This window comes from Carcharhinus amblyrhynchos, chromosome 20, assembly GCF_965287045.1.
Source record: "Carcharhinus amblyrhynchos chromosome 20, sCarAmb.v2.hapA, whole genome shotgun sequence".
NCBI lineage: Eukaryota > Metazoa > Chordata > Chondrichthyes > Carcharhiniformes > Carcharhinidae > Carcharhinus > Carcharhinus amblyrhynchos.
In genome coordinates this window covers 11452021-11471560 of record NC_137343.1, presented here as the reverse complement: position 1 = coordinate 11471560, position 19540 = coordinate 11452021, and the positions used below count along the sequence as shown (strand labels likewise).

General features: G+C 42.3%; 1 protein-coding gene across 4 annotated transcripts in view; it reads right to left on the bottom strand.

Annotated features, from left to right (window-relative positions):
- Positions 1-19540, bottom strand: part of lrrc74b (leucine rich repeat containing 74B) — a 48416-nt gene that overhangs the window by 16977 nt on the left and 11899 nt on the right. For 2 of the 4 annotated variants that reach the window (XM_080208658.1, XM_080208660.1), the window contains exons 6-10: positions 17535-17644; positions 10938-11053; positions 9654-9732; positions 8460-8555; positions 8173-8223 (exon numbers count right to left, since the gene is read on the bottom strand). In XM_080208658.1, coding sequence (XP_080064784.1) covers positions 8173-8223; positions 8460-8555; positions 9654-9732; positions 10938-11053; positions 17535-17644 — 452 coding nt within the window. The remainder of the gene's footprint in view (positions 1-8172; positions 8224-8459; positions 8556-9653; positions 9733-10937; positions 11054-17534; positions 17645-19540) is intronic. The other 2 variants (XM_080208659.1, XM_080208661.1) reach the window with 1 other exon arrangement.

Here is a 19540-nt window from a genome sequence, read left to right as displayed (position 1 = left end):
CCAATGCATGGGCCTCATTTTGAAAATCCATGGGTCTTATTTCCTGTCCCTGATCTTGCATATTTCAGCCATTGTTTGTACTTGCCAGTGGTTTTTCCTGTTCTCCCTATGATAGTGGCATCATTCCACATACTGGCCCCTGCCGGCATATATGTTACTCCGGTGCCAAATGTGCATAGTTGTCCTTTGGAATATAGTACTTTCCTCAGGCACTTCAGTGTCACTTTGTTCAAGTTAAATCATCTGTTTATCTGCCATAAACTGCTTCTCAATTTTCTGATGTATGCACGAGATGTGCATAGTTTTCTATGCTCTACTCTGTAAATGTATAATCAGTGCCAATTAGCCTTGAGGAATGTACCCTAACAATTTGATTCCATGTTGTAAAATTACTTTTGCCTAAACCTTACTAAATTCTTTCCATTCTTTCAGCTGTTCTCTTGTAATACACCATGATTCCTGGATTAAACTGTATTTCTAAATGGCCTTATGCTGTGTTGTAAGGCTCGTTAATTTCAGACTTGATAATGTCCTTCTCCTGTGTGCAGAGAATTCATATGGTCAGAAAAATTGAACCAATCACATTCCTTTTCAAGGCTAGGGAACCACTAAAAATATATTAAATTAATTGATGTGAACTGTAGCCCCTAACCATTTGAAGTGAATTTTTACGTGGCTATCCCAAGCCAGAGCAGATGTCAGCTCAGGTTTTCAATTACATGCGATTTCTTTCACAAATTGCATTACTAAAGGGACAAAGTGCTACTGCGTTCATCATTATTTTCACACATAATGTAATTCAAATTCCCTCTCATTGTCAGTTAAGAATTTCGTCAGTGATCCCAGTCCAGTTCCTATCCATTTTTCCATTATCTTGTCCACAATTACCATTTTTTCCTTTACTATATATTACTGGAAGCAGACTGAATTTTGTTGCTGTGTCCATGAAAAATAAGGGAAAAATGTCTTTGTCCTTACTTCATATCTTCAACTCCATTGCTTTGGCTGCATTGAAATCTCTTGCTATTGGGAGACTCACTGCATGCCTTTTATATTTTCTACATATATTGCATTTTATACTGTTCACTTCTACAAGTTTAGTACATTTATCAATTACTATCGCTGCAACTTATGTAGAATTTCTAATCCATGACAAGATGGATGGGCAAACTGCCGATGTAGTTTAAAATAATTTGCCGTTTTTTCTTTAAACTCCTACCCACTGATGTCATCAACACTTTGTTAACATTGTGATTCAAAATGTTAAAGGAACGCAGTAATACTCCAATTCTAAATTTACATACTTCCCAAAGACTATTACCATAACATATTGCATGTCCAATTTCACCTGAGACATTTTCATAGGCAGCTTACTCAACAATAACAACATTTCTCTAGTTACAGCATCTGTGCTGATAAAATGGCTTATTTTACATGAAATTCCTACTCTCTTTAAAGTTTATTTATTAGTGTCACAAGTAGGCTTACATTAACACTGTGATGAAGTTACTGTGAAAATTCCCTAGTTTCAACATCTTACCGACCTAAATCCGAAGGAGAACTTCCACATTCCTTACCTTACTTTGGTCTTTGCTATTTAGAGAATCCAGGTAGCACTTTAATCAATCCATTCCACATACTCTGAACATATACTCAACATCTGGTACATCGTAGTTGAATGAGCCCACCACAAACATAACCAATACCGGATTAAAACTTCTGATGACCAGTACAATTCTTTCTGACTGATTAGTATCATCATCTTCCCTTCCTTGACCTATATCTTTTCACAATCTGTTATTCCGTTTGAAAACTTCCTCTGTGTCCAAATGATGAGCCTCTATCTCTAAAAATACTTTGCACCTGATCCTGCTTCAGGTACAAAGTGCCAAAGCCTTACCTTACTTTTCTTTCATAAGGATATAACCTGTGCCCACATATCCACTTCATTCTTTCGTAAGGTTCAGCTTCAGAGAACAACGGTGGAAAATCTTACCCCAATACTTTACACATGGATTCAGCCATTCTTCTCCAAAGTAACTCCAATCACAATCTTCTGTCTGAAAAGGTATCTTTTTTAATCTTCATTTTTAGGCCAATCATCCTCTGCTACCATTGTTAATTGGATCCACTTCTATTGGTTAAGTTAAAACTAAGACATGGGAGTTTTCGTGGCTGAAAAGTTTCTTGACTTAATTCACTGTCAACACTGTCACCACACCACCAATGTCCCAACTATCCTTCTATATGTGTGCAAATACCAATCACCTGTTTAACAATGTTATTTTCCATTGAACAGTAACAATGTAATTGGCATTAAAACATGATAATGCAATTTTCATTAAGTCTTAACAACATAATCAATAAGATATTGACAGAGGTTGGAAAACAGGGTAATTACAATGTAGAATCATCTATCACAAACTGTATAAGCAGACTCCATAATTTATTTTAGGTGCGATTTACTTAGTTGAATGAAAAGGAGTAAAAAAGTGCTAGCATGAGTGGAAGAGTCGGTTTGTACAGGAATACTATTCCAAGCATCACAGCACTCCCTACTGCCACTATCAATTGCGGCTTCCACTACTCTTGCGTGCCCCAGCAGTTGCCATTGTTTCCCCTCCTCCCTGTGATTTCTATTGGTGAACTCAGCAGCCCAAAATCTAATCCCCTGATAGGAATCTCTCAGTAGGGTCTGTTAGGGACTAGATCAGAAATTCCAAGGTACATTATGAAGTTAGCCCAGACTCCCAACTTTATTTGATTTTGGCATGAGCATATGATGTTTTGCTCCAGGTGTGATTCCATTGGCCACCAGGAAATTTTTATTAAAACAAACTTTATTTAAGAACACAGTTAGAATATAACAAAAATAATTAGCATAACTTTTACCAATTAAAATAATTAAACATGACAAAGTATAATTCTTAACAGCTTTCTCTATAGTTCCAAATTAAGCAATGTCCCTATAGACATAAATCCTATTTCAGAACCAATTTGCACCAAAAACAGATATGTTCATGCGGATGCTAGATTTCCAGCCTTTTAACCTCTCTGGATAGATACAGAAAGCTTTCTGCTTTCTGACTCCCATGCAGCAATTTCCACAAAAAGGTCTACCTTCAAACATCAGAGCCTCAGAGAAAGAGACTTATTTCCTGGTAGATCTCAGTCTTCAAATCCAGAGAGAAAAAGAGACAGATAGAGAGCTATTTTGTCTCTCTACAGATCCCAAACAATGACTGAGCAGCCAAGCCATGCCCAATCACATGAATTTTCCTGTCAAAACAGGAACCAAGCTCCACTCTGGAAAAACCCCAGGAGAAAGCATTAAAATAACATCCTGCATTAGTCCAGATTAAAACAAACAGTTCAGCAATTATGGTCAATTATGTTGTTACAGTAATAACAAAGGCTGCCAGGTACAGATAAAGTGGCACCAATAATAAAACTGCTAAAACAAATCCTGCAGAAGAAACATGATACAAATACATTCTTAAAGGTACAGTATCATCAAAGGTATAACAGGTACTGGAAGCTGGCCTGGGGTATTTCACATGAAACCCAAAACCAAATTTTGTCAGGCATCAGGCCTCTTGTTTTGAGTCTTTCAATGTTTCTATGTGTTGTAACTGAGCCAAACATCAGTTTCCCACCACCAAACACCCTTAATTATGCACCAAGTTGTTGGGCTAAGCCTGCATCTTACAGCTGAATAGTCTACGCTCTGGGACCTATAATGCCAGTATGGGTTGAACCGCAGGTTTAAAAGCCCCACTGACCGCTCCTCATTGGGTGAGCATCTGCTCGCTCTTTGAAAAGCTTATACTCCATGAAAATCATGGAGAGATCTATTGATGATCCACCGTGGCCTTTGTGGCAATCATAACACCCTTCCCCATTGACATCTGTGTCTCTCCCAGCAGCCTGACTGTAAGGAGGTCCTTTCCGCCACTTAGTAGTTGGTCTGAAGTCCATCAAAGGACGGCCTGAGTTAGCTGGTGTAAACCAAACAGGGGATCTTAATTTCCGGAGGGAACGACACAGGGTTACCGATGTGGGTTCCTTCCCAGGTTCAGCTTCAGCCCGGAGGCCCATTTTTTCAGCCTCCATCGCTAAGTCCATACCTTCACTATCTGGAGGAGCTAATGTGGTGTCAGCTTCAAGCTGATACTGGCACCACTGAAGAGCATGAAGTCCTGGAAATCACCACTAGTAAAGACCATGTCATTATCGGAAACAAAGACATTGGTATTCTGTACATACTAAAGTTGTTGTAATTTCTTGATCGTAGCCTGAGATGTGGTGGAATCATGCAGTACACCTCCAAGTACTTGGACTGTACATCTATCATAATTAAAAACATGGAACACATAAAGGGCCCTGAAAAGTCCACATGTACACACACCCATGACTTGCCAGGCCACTTTCCTGGGTTAGGGAGGCTGAGGAAGGGAGTTTTTGATTTTCCTGGCACAGGTCATATCGCTTCACCATGTCTGTGATGTCAGAATCAAGACCGGGCCACCAGAAATCCTAGCCAGTGTTTTCATTTTGGATGCTTCCAGACGGCCATTATGTAGTTCTGTTAATATTAGATGTTGTCCTGGGCTAGAATAATTATTCAGGACTCCCAACGAATGATCCCATCATCAACACTAAGTCCATTTTTCTTAATAAGGTAGTGTTTATTTTTTTCAATGGTTCGTCTTGGAATCCACTGTGTAGGATCATTTGCCTTATTTTTGATAAGGTTGGACTCTCTGGGTCTAGGTCTTAATCTGCCTTGCTGACACTGGCAAAGCCTCCAAAAAATTCAGAGTCATCACAAATGATGGTAAAGGGGCCAAGTTTGTGGGCAACTGGAGGTGACTTGGTGCATCAGCATTGGCTATCTGGGTTCCAGGGTGGCAATCTAGAAATTATTTGTACGTTGCCAGTAACAAGGCCCAGTGCTATATCTGAGCAGAGGTGATGGGGAGATTGCCTTGTTCTGTTTGATGCTGCCTTAAATGTTTTTCTTATGGGCCATGACAATGTTTATGCTTCACAAAAGGCTCTCCCCACTTTACTTAATCAAACATCTTTAACATATCCTTCTACTTCATTGTCCCTCATGTACTTATCCAGCTTTGTCTTACTGAATGGGTCTTGGCAAACTGCAGCTTTCAAACAGTGTTGTAAATTATCAAGAGTTGGAAGGTGGGAGTCCTAGAAATCATATAGAGTCATAGAGATTTACAGCATGGAAACAGGCCCTTTGGCCCAACTTGTCCATGCTGCCCTTGTTTTTAAAAAAACCTCTAAACTAATCCCAATTGCCTGCATTTGGCCCATATCCCTCTATATCCATCATACCCATGAAACTATCGAAATGCTTTTTAAAAGATAAAACTGTACCCGCCTCTACTACTACCTCTGGCAGCTTATTCCAGACACTCACCACCCTCTGTGTGAAAAAATTGTCCCTCTGGACACTTTTGTATCTCTACCCTTTCACCTTAAACCTATGCTCTCTAGTTTTAGACTCCCTTACCTTTGGGAAAAGATATTGACTATCTACCTTGTCTATGCCCTTCATTATTTTATAGACCTCTATAAGGTCACCCCTCAGCCTCCTATGCTCCAGAGAAAAAAGTCGCAGTCTATTCAGCCTCTCCTTATAACTCAATCCATCAAGTCCCGGTAGCATCCTAGTAAATCTTTTCTGCACTCTTCCTAGTTTAATAGTATCCTTTCTATAATAGGGTGACCAGAATTGCACATAGTATTCCAAGGATGGCCCTACCAACGTCTTGTATAACTTTTAACAAGGCATCCCAACTCCTGTATTCAATGTTCTGACCGATGAAACCAAGCATACCAAATGCCTTCTTCACTGCTCTGTCCACCTGTGACTCCACTTTCAAGGAGCAATGAACGTGTACCCCTAATGTAGATATCTACCCTAATGTAGATAACCCTAACTCTCCCCAGTGCCCTACCATTAACTGAGTAAGTCTTGACCTGGTTCAATATACCAAAATTGTCTAAATTAAACTCCATCTGCCATTTGTCAGCCCACTGGCCCAATTGATCAAGATCTCGCCGCAATTGGAGATAACCTTCCTCACTGTCCACCATGCCACCAATCTTGGTGTCATCTGCAAACTTACTAACTATGCCTCCTATATTCTCATCCAAATTATTATTATAAATGTCAAATAACAGTGGGCCCAGCACTGATCCCTGAGGCATACCGTTGGTCACAGGCCTCCATTTGAAAAAGAACTCTCTACAACCGCCCTCTGGCTTCTGTCAGGGAGCCAATATTGTATTCATTTATATACCTCACCCTGGATCCCGTGAGATTTAACTTTATGCAACAACTACCATGCGGTACCTTGTCAAAGGCTTTGCTAAAGTCCATGTAGACAACATCAACCGCAGTGTCCTCATCCACCTTCTTGGTTACACCTTCAAAGAACTCAATTAAATTTGTGAGACATGATTTTCCACCCACAAAGCCATGCCTACTGTCCCTAATCAGTCCTTGCATCTCTAAATGCCTGTAGATTCTGTTTCTCAAAAAATCTTCCAACAATTTACCAACCACAGATGTGAGGCTCACTGGCCTGTAGTTCCCGGGCTTTTCCCTGCAGCCCTTTTTAACAAAGGCACAACATTCAGTCTTCAGTCTCCAGTCTTCAGGCACCTTACCTATGACTATCGATGAATCAAATACCTCGGCAAGAGAACCCGCAATTTCCTCCCTAGCCTCCCAAATGTCCTGAGATGTACCTCATCAGGTCCCGCAGATTTATCTACCTTGATGCACTTTAAGACCTCCAGCACCTCCTTCTCTGTAATATGTACACTCCTCCAAAAATTAATATTTATTTCCCCAAATTCCCTAAAATCCATGCTTTTCTCAACAGTAAATATTGATGAGATATATTCATTTAGGATCTCACTCATCTCTCGTGGATCCGCATATAGATTACCTTGTTGATCCTTAAGAGGCCCTACTCTCTCTATTATTACTCTTTTGCCCTTTATGTATTTGTAGAAGCTCTTTGGATTCTCTTTTGCCTCATCTGCCAAAACAATTTCATGTCCCCTTTTTGCCCTCTTGGTTTCTCTCTTAATTATTCTTACACCTGCTATACTTTTCAAGAGATTCACTTGATCCTAGCTGCCTATGCACTTCATGTGCCTCTTTCTTCTTCTCGACCACAGCCTTAATATCCCAAGTCATCCAGGGTTCCTGACTTCTGCCAGCCTTGCCCTTCACTCTAAGAGGAATGTGTTTACCGTGAAGCCTGGTTAACACACTTTTGAAAGCAAGCCACTTACCAGATGTCCCTTTTCCTTCCCATAGAATCTCCCAATTAACTTTTGAAAGTTCCTGCCTGATACCATCAAAATTGGCCTTGCCCCAATTTAGAATATTAACTTTTAGGACAGACCTATCATTCTCCATAGCTATCTTAAAATTAATAGAATTATGATCACTGGTCCCAAGTGATCCCTCACCAACACTTCTGTCATCCGCTGTTCCTTACCTCCCAAGAGGAGGTCAAGTTTTACCCCCTCTCTCGGCAGACCATTCACATACTGAATGCGAAATTCTCCTGAATACACTCAACAGATTTCTCTCCATCCAACCCTCTAATACTATGGCTGTCCCAGTCAATGTTGGAAAAATTAAAATCTCCAACTATTACCACCCTATTTTTCTTAGAGCTATCTGTAATCTCCTTACATATTTGCTCCTCAATTTCCAGCTGACTATTTGGTGGCCTATAGTACAACCCTATCAAAGTGTTTCCCCCTTCTTATTTCTCAGTTCATATATGGATGAGTCCATTCAACTCTAATTCTGCCATTTGCATATAGGTGCCACTTCTTAGAAGCCAGTTCTTTGAGAAGCCACTTCTTTTGCCTCCCTGGCAGTAAAGCAGATTTCTGTGTGAATGAGATATAAAATATTCTTATTTTGAGTGGATTATGTGATATATAACTGTGGAGCAAATTCCAAAAGCTGTCATAGGCATAATGGGCACATGTACTCTATCACTCTATAACTTTATGATATAGCTTCAGTATATTTTCCATAATTATAGTAATGTGTAAACCATGGTTGGCTTTATGATTGATGTGGCATAACTGTAAAAATCAAAAAATGTTCACCAATGTTGTAGGAAATGTAGATAAAAAGATGAAGCTGTAGATGATGGAAATCTGAAATGTGAACAGATAATATCAGACTGGGTCAGGAAACAATCATGTACAGAATTAAGGAAGAAGTTTGGGATTTGAGCTAGTTTTAGACAAAAAAGAGAAAAGAAGACTTGCATTTATATAGACCTTTTCATGACCATCCGCATGTCATTAGCATTTTACAACCAATAAAGTACTTTTGAAGTGTAGGCACAGTTAAAATATAGGCACCGTTTAGGGAGCAGAATACTACTTACAGAGAAATCCAATGATATTATGGCACTTCTGGGATTTTCTTTTAAGGCTTGCAATATCGCATAACATCCAGCACTCTGCATGGGATTCCGAGCCATCTGTGAACACAGGTTACAAGTGTGTAATTACCTGAAATGACATGTAAAGTTATTAAATCGCTTTCTTTCCAATTTGCACCCTTCTCCTTGCAGGGGCAGAGTGTTTCTGGATGAATTTTCGTTGGCCTTCAGAACCTCAAATCCTTGAAACAAGGTGGCTCTGCCCTATATACAAAGCTCCATGACTTTTTGTATAACAGCGTATAACAACAAATTTCTCTGAGGACTAAAAATCAGTTTAAAGAAAACTGAAGTCCTGCATCAGCCCACAACCCATGAATATAGGTCACCATATATCGTCATTGAGGGAACTGGGCTGAATGCTGACAAGTAATTTACCTATATAGGGAGTGTCTTCTCATTTGATGTCATCATAGATGAGGAAGTGAACATTAGACTTTCAAAAGCAAGCAGCGCATTTGGCAGACTCTACAAACAAGTGTGGAACCACTACAGCCTCAGAGCACAGACCAAACTCAAAGTGTACAAAGCCATCACTCTTTTGTATGGCACCAAGTCAGGGGTCCTGTACCACTGTCATGCACACCTTCCTGAACATTTCCATCAGCGCTATCTCTGCAGCTTTTTCAAGATCTGCTGGCAGGACTGCATCACAAACAATAAAGTCCTGGAAACAGTCAGCATCATTGCATTGAGACCATCCTTCTGCAAAGTCAATTGCATTGGGCAGGTTACACTAGCTAGATGAACGACAGTTACCTGCCCAAGATTGTGCTATATGGAGAACTGACTTCTGGCAAATAGAACAGAGGAGTCCCACATATTTGCTTCAAACAATTCTGAAGGAATTGCTCTCTGAATGCCACGTTGACCATTGCCAGAGGGACACACAAGATACTGATGCCTAGAGATGCCACTTCAGCAGTGTTGTAGACACCTTTGAGATTGAGTGAAAAACCAACATGAACGAGAAGAGGAGGATAGACTTAATTGCCCTCAGCAGTGACTACCCCCCCTTCACTTGCATCTGCTGTAGGAGAACTTGAGATTATAATTTATTATTTGATATAATAGTTGGGTTAGCTTTATTAAAATGAAGTATTTGATAAAAATATACCTGTTTGATAATTTACTTACATTAAGCTTATTTAATGTGGTATTGTTTCTCAGTCCAATGGATAACAACACTGCTCCTTCTGGAGTAATATGATTGTTACTGTAAGAACAAAACAAAAAATAAATCACAAGTCTTTAAAATCCACACATTTACTTTGGATTGGATATCTAAAACAATTTAGGGGCAATTCTCCTAGCCCACTGCACTGAAATTTGCACAGAGCTGTATAATTTATTCAAATGAAGATTTGCATTTTATTAGCGGACCTGGAGACTTAAGTCCCAAGTCCACTAGCCAGCCCCCAACCCCTCCCCCCACTAGGAATGTTTCACTCCAGCTGGATTTACAATACCTCTCCACTAGCAGGAGGCTGGCAGCCCAACCCCACTGAAGTGTTGGTGGGGAGGGTGGGCATTGAGGCCCCTAAGGAGGTCAGGGGTAAGAAAGGATGCCACCTGGCACTGTCCAAGGGGCAAAGTGGCAATGCCCAGGAGCATCTTGGTATTGCTCACCAGGCAATGGGCAGTACCAAGGGGACAGTGACTGTTGATCTGCTAGGGGCAAGCAGCATCCCACAAACTCTATACATGTTCCACTCCATGTTAAGCCCCGCCCACAGGCTTCTGCAGCGCGATTAACATTCGCTAATACTTTTGCAGGCATATGGGGGTGCCTGAGAACGCATCTAAAAGTTTAAACTGGGAATGTTTCAGATTCAAGTATGCCCAGCACTTAGAATCAAAATGATAAAATAGGGCCCATTGTTTCAGCTCCCACATGAAGAATAGCATGATAAATGAGGGAATAGAAGTCTCATAGTGTTCAGTACCAATCAGTGGACAAATATTTTTCTTTAAAAATGTCACTAAACTTGTGAGTCTTTTAATGCCATGCAAATTATGAAATTTTCACCCACCCTACCCCTTTCCACTCTCTGATGCCAGCAATGCTATTCATTCCCTTTCTAATATGTGGATCCTAATCAGTGCAAAAAAGAGACCTCCTCATAAGATCTGCTGTTTCCCAAGGCTGGGAGGCCAACTAAGCTGCCCGATTCTGTGGTGTGTGTTATCTGGCATCCTTGTGTTAATGGACAGTTCTCTTGCCAACACTATCTGCTGCCCACTAAATCTAGCCCATTTTCTATTTAAAAAAAAGTGGGATAAAATAACAATTTGTGCAAACTATACATTTTTATTTGAATAAGCTATTTCAATCAACATCACAATAGCGTGCAAAGGAACTGCCTTATACAAACAGAAAGATGGTACCCAATCTGCAAGAAAAGAATATAGATGATGTACCTGATATTCAGTTGTTCAAGCACATTATTAGCTTTAAGCGCAGCACCGAGGGCTTTTGCTCCCTCATTCCCGAATCCATTATAGGATAAATCCAGTATTTTCAAATAAATGTTCTCCTGGGGAAAGAAAATAAATTACACTCAATTGCTTTTCTAATGGCAGGATTTGTAAACCTTGGTCAATTCAATTTCCAAGACCAGGCATCAGGTTTCAGCAAAGAATTATCCTAGTGAGATCAAAAGACTGAGCAGTATGCATCATCCATAGCTAAATAAGGAAATCAAAGAAAGCGTCAAATCGGAAAAACATTGACAAATTCTGTGAAGATTAATGGCAGACCACAAGAATATACAGGTGTTAAGAACCAGCAGAGAGTGACTGAAAAAAGAGAAAAATATGGGGGAGAGGGGTTGATCTTGACCCTCACTACACAGGATTGGCAGAATGGGGCCAAAATTGCCAGAAGGGGTCATGAGAAGGTCTTGGTGGGTGAGATTAAGGAGAACCCCAAGGCGTTCTACAAATATGTGAAGAGTGAAATGATGAAAAGTGAAGGGATAGGGCCTAAAAAAGGTGAAGGGGGAAAAGTCCGTGTGGAACCGGAAGAAATGGCAGAGGTGCTTAATGAGTACTTTGCCTCGGTATTCACGGTGGAAAATGATCTGGGAGGTTGTACTGCAGGTTTGTGGCGGACTGAAAAGATTGAGTATGTGGACGTTAAGAAAGGATGTGTTGGAACTTTTAAATTCTATCTAGATAAGTCGCCGGGACCGGATGGGATGTACCCCAGGTTACTGTGGGAGGTGAAGGAAGAGATTGCAAAGCCCCTGGCGATGATCTTTGCGTTGTCAATGGAGACAGGCGAGGTTCCGGAAGATTGGAGGATTGCGGATGTGGTTCCTATTTTCAAGAAAGGGAACAGGGATAGCCCGGGAAATTACCAACTGGTGAGTCTGACCTCAGTGGTCAGTAAGTCGATGGAGAGGATACCGAGGGACAGGATTTATGAACATTTAGAGAAGTTTGGTATGATCAGAAATAGTCAGCACGGCTTTGTCTAGGGCAGGTCATGCCTTACGAGCCTAGTTGAGTTCTTTGAAAATGTCGCTGAACACATTGACGAAGGAAGAGCGGTGGATGTGGTTTACATGGACTTCAGCAAGGCGTTTGATAAGGATCCCCTATGCAAGACTTCTTGAAAAGGTGAGAGGGCATGGGATCCAAGGGGCTGTTGCCTTGTGGATCCAGAACTGGCTTGCCTGCAGAAGGCAGAGAGTGGTTGTGGATGGGTCTTTTTCTGCATGGAGGTCGGTCACCAGTGGAGTGCCCCAGGGATCTGTTCTAGGACCCTTGCTGTTTGTCATTTTCATAAATGACCTCGATGAGGAAGTGGAGGGATGGGTTAGTAAGTTTGCTGACGACACGAAGGTTGGTGGTATTGTGGATAGTCTGAAGGGATGTCAGAAGTTGCAGCGAGACATAGATAGGATGCAAGACTGGGCGGAGAAGTGGCAGATGGACTTCAACGTGGGTAACTGTGTAGTGGTCCATTTTGGCAGGTCCAATGGGATGAAGGAAAACAATATCAAGGGTAGGACTCTTAGCAGTGTTGAGGAGCAGAAGGACCTTGGGGTCCGGGTCCATAGGACTCTTAAACTGGCCTCGCAGGTGGAGGATGTGGTCAAGAAGGTGTATGGTGTACTGACCTTCATTAATCAAGGGATTGAGTTTAGGAGTCAGAAGGTAATTCTGCAACTTTATAAGACCCTTATCAGACCCCACTTGGAGTACTGTGTGAAGTTCTGGTCGCCTCACTACAAGAAGGATGTGGAAGCTATTGAGAGGGTGCAGAGGAGATTTACAAGGATGTTGCCTGGATTGGGAGGCATGCCTTATGAAGATAGGTTGAGGGAATTAGATCTCTTCTCCCTGGAGAGACGAAGATTGAGAGGCGACCTGATAGAGGTTTATAAAATGTTGAGAGGTATAGATAGGGTGGATTCTCGGAGGCTATTTCCCAGGGCTGAAATGGTCGCTACGAGAGGACACAGGTTTAAGGTGCTGGGGAGCAGGTACAGAGGAGATGTCGGGGTAAGTTTTTCACTCAGAGGGTGGTGGGTGGGTGGAATTGGCTGCCGTCGGTGGTGGTAGCGGTGAACTCGCTGGGGTCTTTTAAGACACTTCTGGATGAGTACATGGGATTTAATGGGATTGAGAGTTATAGATAGGCCTGGTAGGTATGGATATGATTGGCGCAACTTGTGGGCCAAAGGGCCTGTTTGTGCTGTAGTGTTCTATGTTCTAAAATCCCAGTAGATTCGAAAAGCGTGGTTCACTCTGGCATGGCTGTGTTTTCCAATTTTCATTAGCCCTTGCAGACGACGTAATTAGATACACACTCCTAATGGACTAGAAACTGATTTTAATAAAATTCCATTTAATGACAAGTTGGCGAGGTTCTTGACAGGTTTTTAAAACCTGTCAAGAGAATCCTGGAGGGGCACAAAGGCACATATAACCCACAAGGGAGATTGAGGGTATGGTGATGGCGATAGTTGCGGGGAGGATGATTGCAGCACCCCTGATACTGTGTTGGGAGCGGGAGGGGTGTGGGAAAGTTAACTTTCTTTTCCAATCAGGCGGCCCTTTAAAAATTGCGCCTCAATCTCTAGCTAGCTTCACCAGTTTGAAGACCCTGTTTTCATCTGGAATATTCACACTTCGACAGCTTAAAAAAAGCAGGCAAGGTTTGCGTCGAAGTGTGAATATTCCAGATGAAAACAGGCACGTGGGGTGGAACTAACACTCAATAAATTCTGGTAAGGCCACCCCCTTAGAGAATGAAACAAAGCTAGCTAGATATCTAAAAGCAGACAGTAAAAGTTTTAATACATATTTGAAAAATATACAGTAGTATACTATTCTATTGAGCAAGATTGTGGAACCCAGTGGTACAAAGGGATTTGGGTGTCCTAGTTTACAAGTCATAAGACGTTAGGATGCAGGTACAGCTAATGATTGGGAAGGTAAATTGAATGTTTGTGTTCATTGAAGAGTACGGAATAATTAAGTTGGAAAATTCACTACACCTCCCCTCCCCCACCCACTCTCCCCAACCTCAAAAGATGCCAATGGGTCAGGAAAGGTTAAACTTTCCCTGCTGCATTGCATTATAGTACCCTAGTCATTGAGAGCAAATGAGCTATCATCAGCCAGACTATGAGTCAGACATTCACAGCGGTTCTGTGAGGATCAGAGGACTGTTCCAATTGCAAGTTGCCATCATCCTCCTGGAATCTAGGAACTATGGACATCCGCTACATACCCATAACAGGGGCCTTATCACGTGGGTATATGCACTGTCATCAGTCAGATGCGATTGTAATGCTCACTGAAGCTATATGAAGATAATGGGATGTTCTCACTGTATGTTCTTATCCCCCCATGAAGATAATGGCAATGAACACATCCTGAGCTCAACTCCTTTGTCTGGTCTTCACCATTGCCTCACGGCTGACATCCTCTCCTTCAAGGACTTCCTCAGCCTCATTCCCTTTGACGTCCTGCTCATCAGAGGAAAGGTTCCTCCATCTTCTCCTCGGGCAGTCCCCCACTGTAGCAGCAGGTTGTGCAGGGCACAGGACGTGACCACAATTCCTGACACTCTCTGTGGAATGTATTATATGCTCCACCAGACCAGTCCAGGCATCGGAACCTCATATTCAACATCTCTATGGTCTGCTCCACCAAAGTGAGAGTTGCAGCATGAACCTCAGTGAACCTTGGCTCAGTTGCACTCTGTGGCCTCCACACAGGCGTCATCAGCCACTTTCTCAGTGGTTAGCCCTTGTCTCCAAAGATTGAAGTTTATAACTTCTGTGGACCCTTAAACAAGTCAGGGATCTGAGAGCAATTCAGCATGTAAGAATCATGCACAATCCCTGGGAATCAAGCACACATCTGCAGGATGCATCTGATGTGGTCGCAGACCAGTTGAACATTCATCAAATGGAAGCCCTTGCATTTCACATAATTCAGAGCTTGATGCCATGGAGTTCCGAGTGCCATGTGAGTGCAGTCGATGGCACTCTGCACCTGTGGAAAACCAAGGATTTGCAGAACTCCCACTGCTCTTGCACCCTGGTCAAAATGGATGAAGTGGTGTATCCATCATCTCCTGGACGCACTTCTGTGTGGAGGCTTGTGAAATCCCGCAGAGGTCACTTGTGCAGCTCTGGAAGGAACCACTTATGTAAAAATTGGCTGCTGCAGTAACTTTCAGTGACACTGGCAGTGGATGCACTGTCAAATCCTGCAGCAGGTGGCAAATGTGGCCAACCTGTTCCTTGGGCATGCATAGTCTTCAGCAATGGTTCTTGGACATCTGCAGGTATATTAGGCTTCATTTGTAGCCCCTGGGTCTAGTGAGGTGCCTCCGAGTGATGGCCCTCTGAGGTTCATCCTCTATGTGCAGAGTAGGCCATGTCCTCCATCCTTTTCATAGAATTGTACAATTCAGGAGGCCATTCAGCACTTCGGGACTGCACCGACCACAATCCCATCCAGACCCTATCCTCATAACTCCATTTATTTCCTAGCAAGTCCCCCTAACACTCAGGGGCAATTTAGCATGGCCACTCCACCTAACCTGCACATTTTGGCCTGTGGGAGAAAACTGGAGCACCCGGAGGAAACCCAAGCAGACACAGTGACCCAAGTCAGGAATCAAACCTGGGTCCTTGGCGCTGTGAGGCAGCAGTGCTAACCATTGTGCCTCTGTGCTGCTCCTGCCTTTGGCAAGTCAGGTGCCTCTGTTGACATCTTTTTCCTGCCATAAGTGAGATGAGTGACAGTGAGGTCACCAGGCTTCATGTTCCTGTCTCTTCACTGCAGAGAGACAGGACAGTTAGCTCCTATCTTGTAAGGACTACAATTTACCCATTCATTGTCTAAAAGCTGCCTCTCAATGCCCTCAGACTGATTCACGTCCTGGCCATAACACTGACGCCCAATTCTTACTTCGCATGTGGCAAAACCACACATTACATGACCAAGTGGTGACAGCTTTGGCTACTCTACTGCATTCTGAGCTCCCATCTCAAGACGCAGACATTATCTGAAGCTTCACTCCATGGCCTTGCACTCAACCTGGACTATGGAGGCACTTGCCAATTTTCACATTACACATAGCTAAAGATTAGGACTTAGGGCAGTATGTTATTGTCAACTTTCTAAGGGAATGTATTTGCTTGCCCAGTCAGCCAAGGCACACCATGGCAGGCATTGATTTTGGAAGTCAGTGCGCCAAGGGTTAAATGCTGAGCAACAATCAGTGGCATTCACACACGTAAGTGATGCTTCAGTGAGCATAATTGTATGATTAGGTTGACTCCAACCATGTCAATTGAGCTACAAGTGGACAGTCTCAACTGCAATGGGGTACTGATGACTGACATGTTTTTCAATTAGCCTTGCCCTTGTCAATATACCACCTCCAAAAGCCACAGTCCCCTGTCCCCCAGATTAAGTAGAACTGTCAAGTCTGTGATTATTTCCCTTCTCTCCAACACTGAACCAAGCTTCCCTTCCCTCAATGCAGCACTGCCAAGGAGCCCATGCCCCAGGTTTGCCTTCCCTCTTTCAAAAAGCCCATGGACCAATAGCTGGAGGCAGCCTCCAAAATGCTGCTTGTACCCTGGCTCAAGCCTCATGTCCCCCAAGTCAACCCTTGTTCCCCTCTCTCCCCTGAAGATGTGGTACCACTCTGCGAGCACTGCTCTCACCCAAGCTCTCCTCAGAGGTCTGCCTATCTTTTGAAGCCAGTCATGCGACACGTCATCTTGCCGCTACGGATGGATGTTTTGATGATAGGTATGATTCCGGCATATGGGCCCGATAATGAGATGCAAATGTATTACAATGAGGTTCCAGACGTTCAATGGCAGGAAACGCAGCTTGCCACTAATGGCGCTCGCCAGCAAATGTACATTAATATAAAAAGTGACAGTGCGGCTTTATACATCGCTTTCCATTATTAGCACTCATTGCAGATCAGGATCAGACTGATTAGACAGAACGTTGGAGCTGCCATTTCTTGAGCTTATTTCATGTCTTAAAGAGAGAGACTGGACATTATCTTTGTTTTTTGCTAGTTTCATATTCAAAGTGCTGCTTCTACTTTAGAACTTTTGCTGAATGTTGTCATTCATTCATTCACGTATGCCCTGTCCAAAGACTCATTGTCTGCCACTTTCTTGGCAGTTTTGTCAGTGGTAATATGGCATCGCCTGCCATTCTCAGGAGTAGGACAAGGAGGCAGATTCCAAGTTTCTCTCAGCTTGAATGATAATTAAACTACACTGTTGGTGATATCTTAAACTGCACTCAGCCAACTGAACTAACCTGTCCTGTATGGTGCAAGTCTTTTCTAATTAGATATGGAGGCCATATTCAATAATGTACCTACCACCTCTCTGCCCTGTTAAGTTTCATTTGAAACCACAAAATATCACACTGTGCACATATTATCACGGTATGTAACTATCATTATTCCCCTTCAAACAGTTACAGAAATCCACATAGCCTTGTAGTACTTACTTGCAGACCTTCTGCTACTGCTGTACATGCTTTGCCACGGAGATAATTCCAGCTTAGGTTCAATTCTATTATCCCAGTGTTTTCTGCTATAGCATTTCCAAGGTCTTCACCTTTACAAAGCAACAAAAAGTTACTGAAGCCTGAACACCTTTATAGAATTTAATAAACTGTCGTCATCAGCAAACATCCCCACTTCCGACCTTATGATGAAGGAAAGGTATTTAATGAAGCAATTGAAGATGGTTGGGCCTAGATCACCACCCTGAGAACTCCTGCAGCAATGTCCTGGTATTAAGTTGATTGGTTGCCAAAAACTACAATCGTTTGTGCTTGATATGACTCCAACCAGCGGAGAGTTTTCCCTCTGCTTCATACTGAGTTCAATTTTTCTAGGGCTCTGATGTCCTTGAAACTCTACTGCCAACCCTTCTAGAATTCCCTGTTCATTTATTTTTTTCTTATATAGTATCCTGACAACTTCCTGGTTTGCTATGAATTTGCCAAGTCCTCTTCCTTGGTAAATGCGGATACAAAATACACAGCCATGCCTTCTACTTCCACCAATAGATTTCCTTTTTGATCCCTAATCCATCTCCATTGCTCCCCTGATATCCCTTTTAATGTTGACATGCTTGTAGAGGACCTTTAATTTCCATTTGATGTGAACTTCCAACTCAGTTTTGTACTGTCTCTTTGCCTCTCACTCTTCATTCCACTCAAAACCATGAGAGCCTGGGAGGAGCAAAAAATCAGATAAAATCTTAGGTTTATCTAGGGAAAAAATATCTGGAAAATTTCCCTCGCAATTCCTACAGCTATCAAAAATTGTTTAGGAAATCACTCTGGCCATAATTCTATGCAGTTCCTATCTTTGAAGCTTCACTCCAACCAGAAACAGATTTAACTCTCACTTGAAGGATTTCAGCGAATCAGCATCCACTGTATGAGCTATTATGTATGAGGTCTAATTTGGGCTAATAAAAGACCATGAGGTAAGTGGGAGTAAACTAACTGGAACTGTTAGTTAACATGTCTCATCTCTAGCACGGTCAGCATAAAACTAGCTTGGCAAGCTTCACCCAGCTGGAACATGTGTCCTGAGTCATCATTCCCTTCAAGGGGCATGCTTCCACATACATAACACTCTTCCCCTCTTACTTCAAAACACCCTATATAAGATATATACATTTTTAGCACAACTATATAATGATTGACCAAATATATACACACAATTCAACTATCATACAAAAACATGAACTGTGAATTACATTATCAATGTCCACTTAAATGTCTATCTGGAGGGTGATGGTTCCAGGACAAGCATCTCCCCATAATTTCCAGAAGCTCTTAAGCTTCTATCTCACTTTGGTAACCATTTCCAATAGACCCTGCAAATATTTCCTTTGAGGGAAATTATCTGTGCTGCAGGAACACTAGACTCTGCCTGCAACAATTCCTGACTGGGGAGGACTTCCCTGCTTTGATATGGGGCATTACCAGCTGATCCATGTATTTCCTCCAAACCTGCTCATCTGGGTCTGTACAGTAGAGTCATAGAGGTTTATAGCATGGAAACAAGCCCTTCTGCCCAACTTGTCCATGCTGCCCTTTTTTTTAAACCCCCAAACTAATCCCAATTGCTCACATTTGGCCCATATCCCTCTATACCCATCGTACCCATGTAGCTACCTAAATGCTTTTTAGAAGATATATTTTAGAAGTATATGACATTTTATATGTCATGACATTTTATATGTCAAAAGTATATGATATTTTAAAAGTATATGACAATGGCCCATTCTGGGCACCACTGTCCCTGGAACCCATTTCTCGCCAACATAGTTTCTCCCTTCTGGAAATTCCTTACTTGGAATTCCCCTCCCTTTGGGCATTCTAATCTTCCTGGTTCTTAGCCATCACTTCTCTCACATCCTCCGGCTGCATCAGGTGCTTCTCAGCTTGGAATCAAACATCAATGAGAGGGCATGGGATCCAAGGGGCTTTGG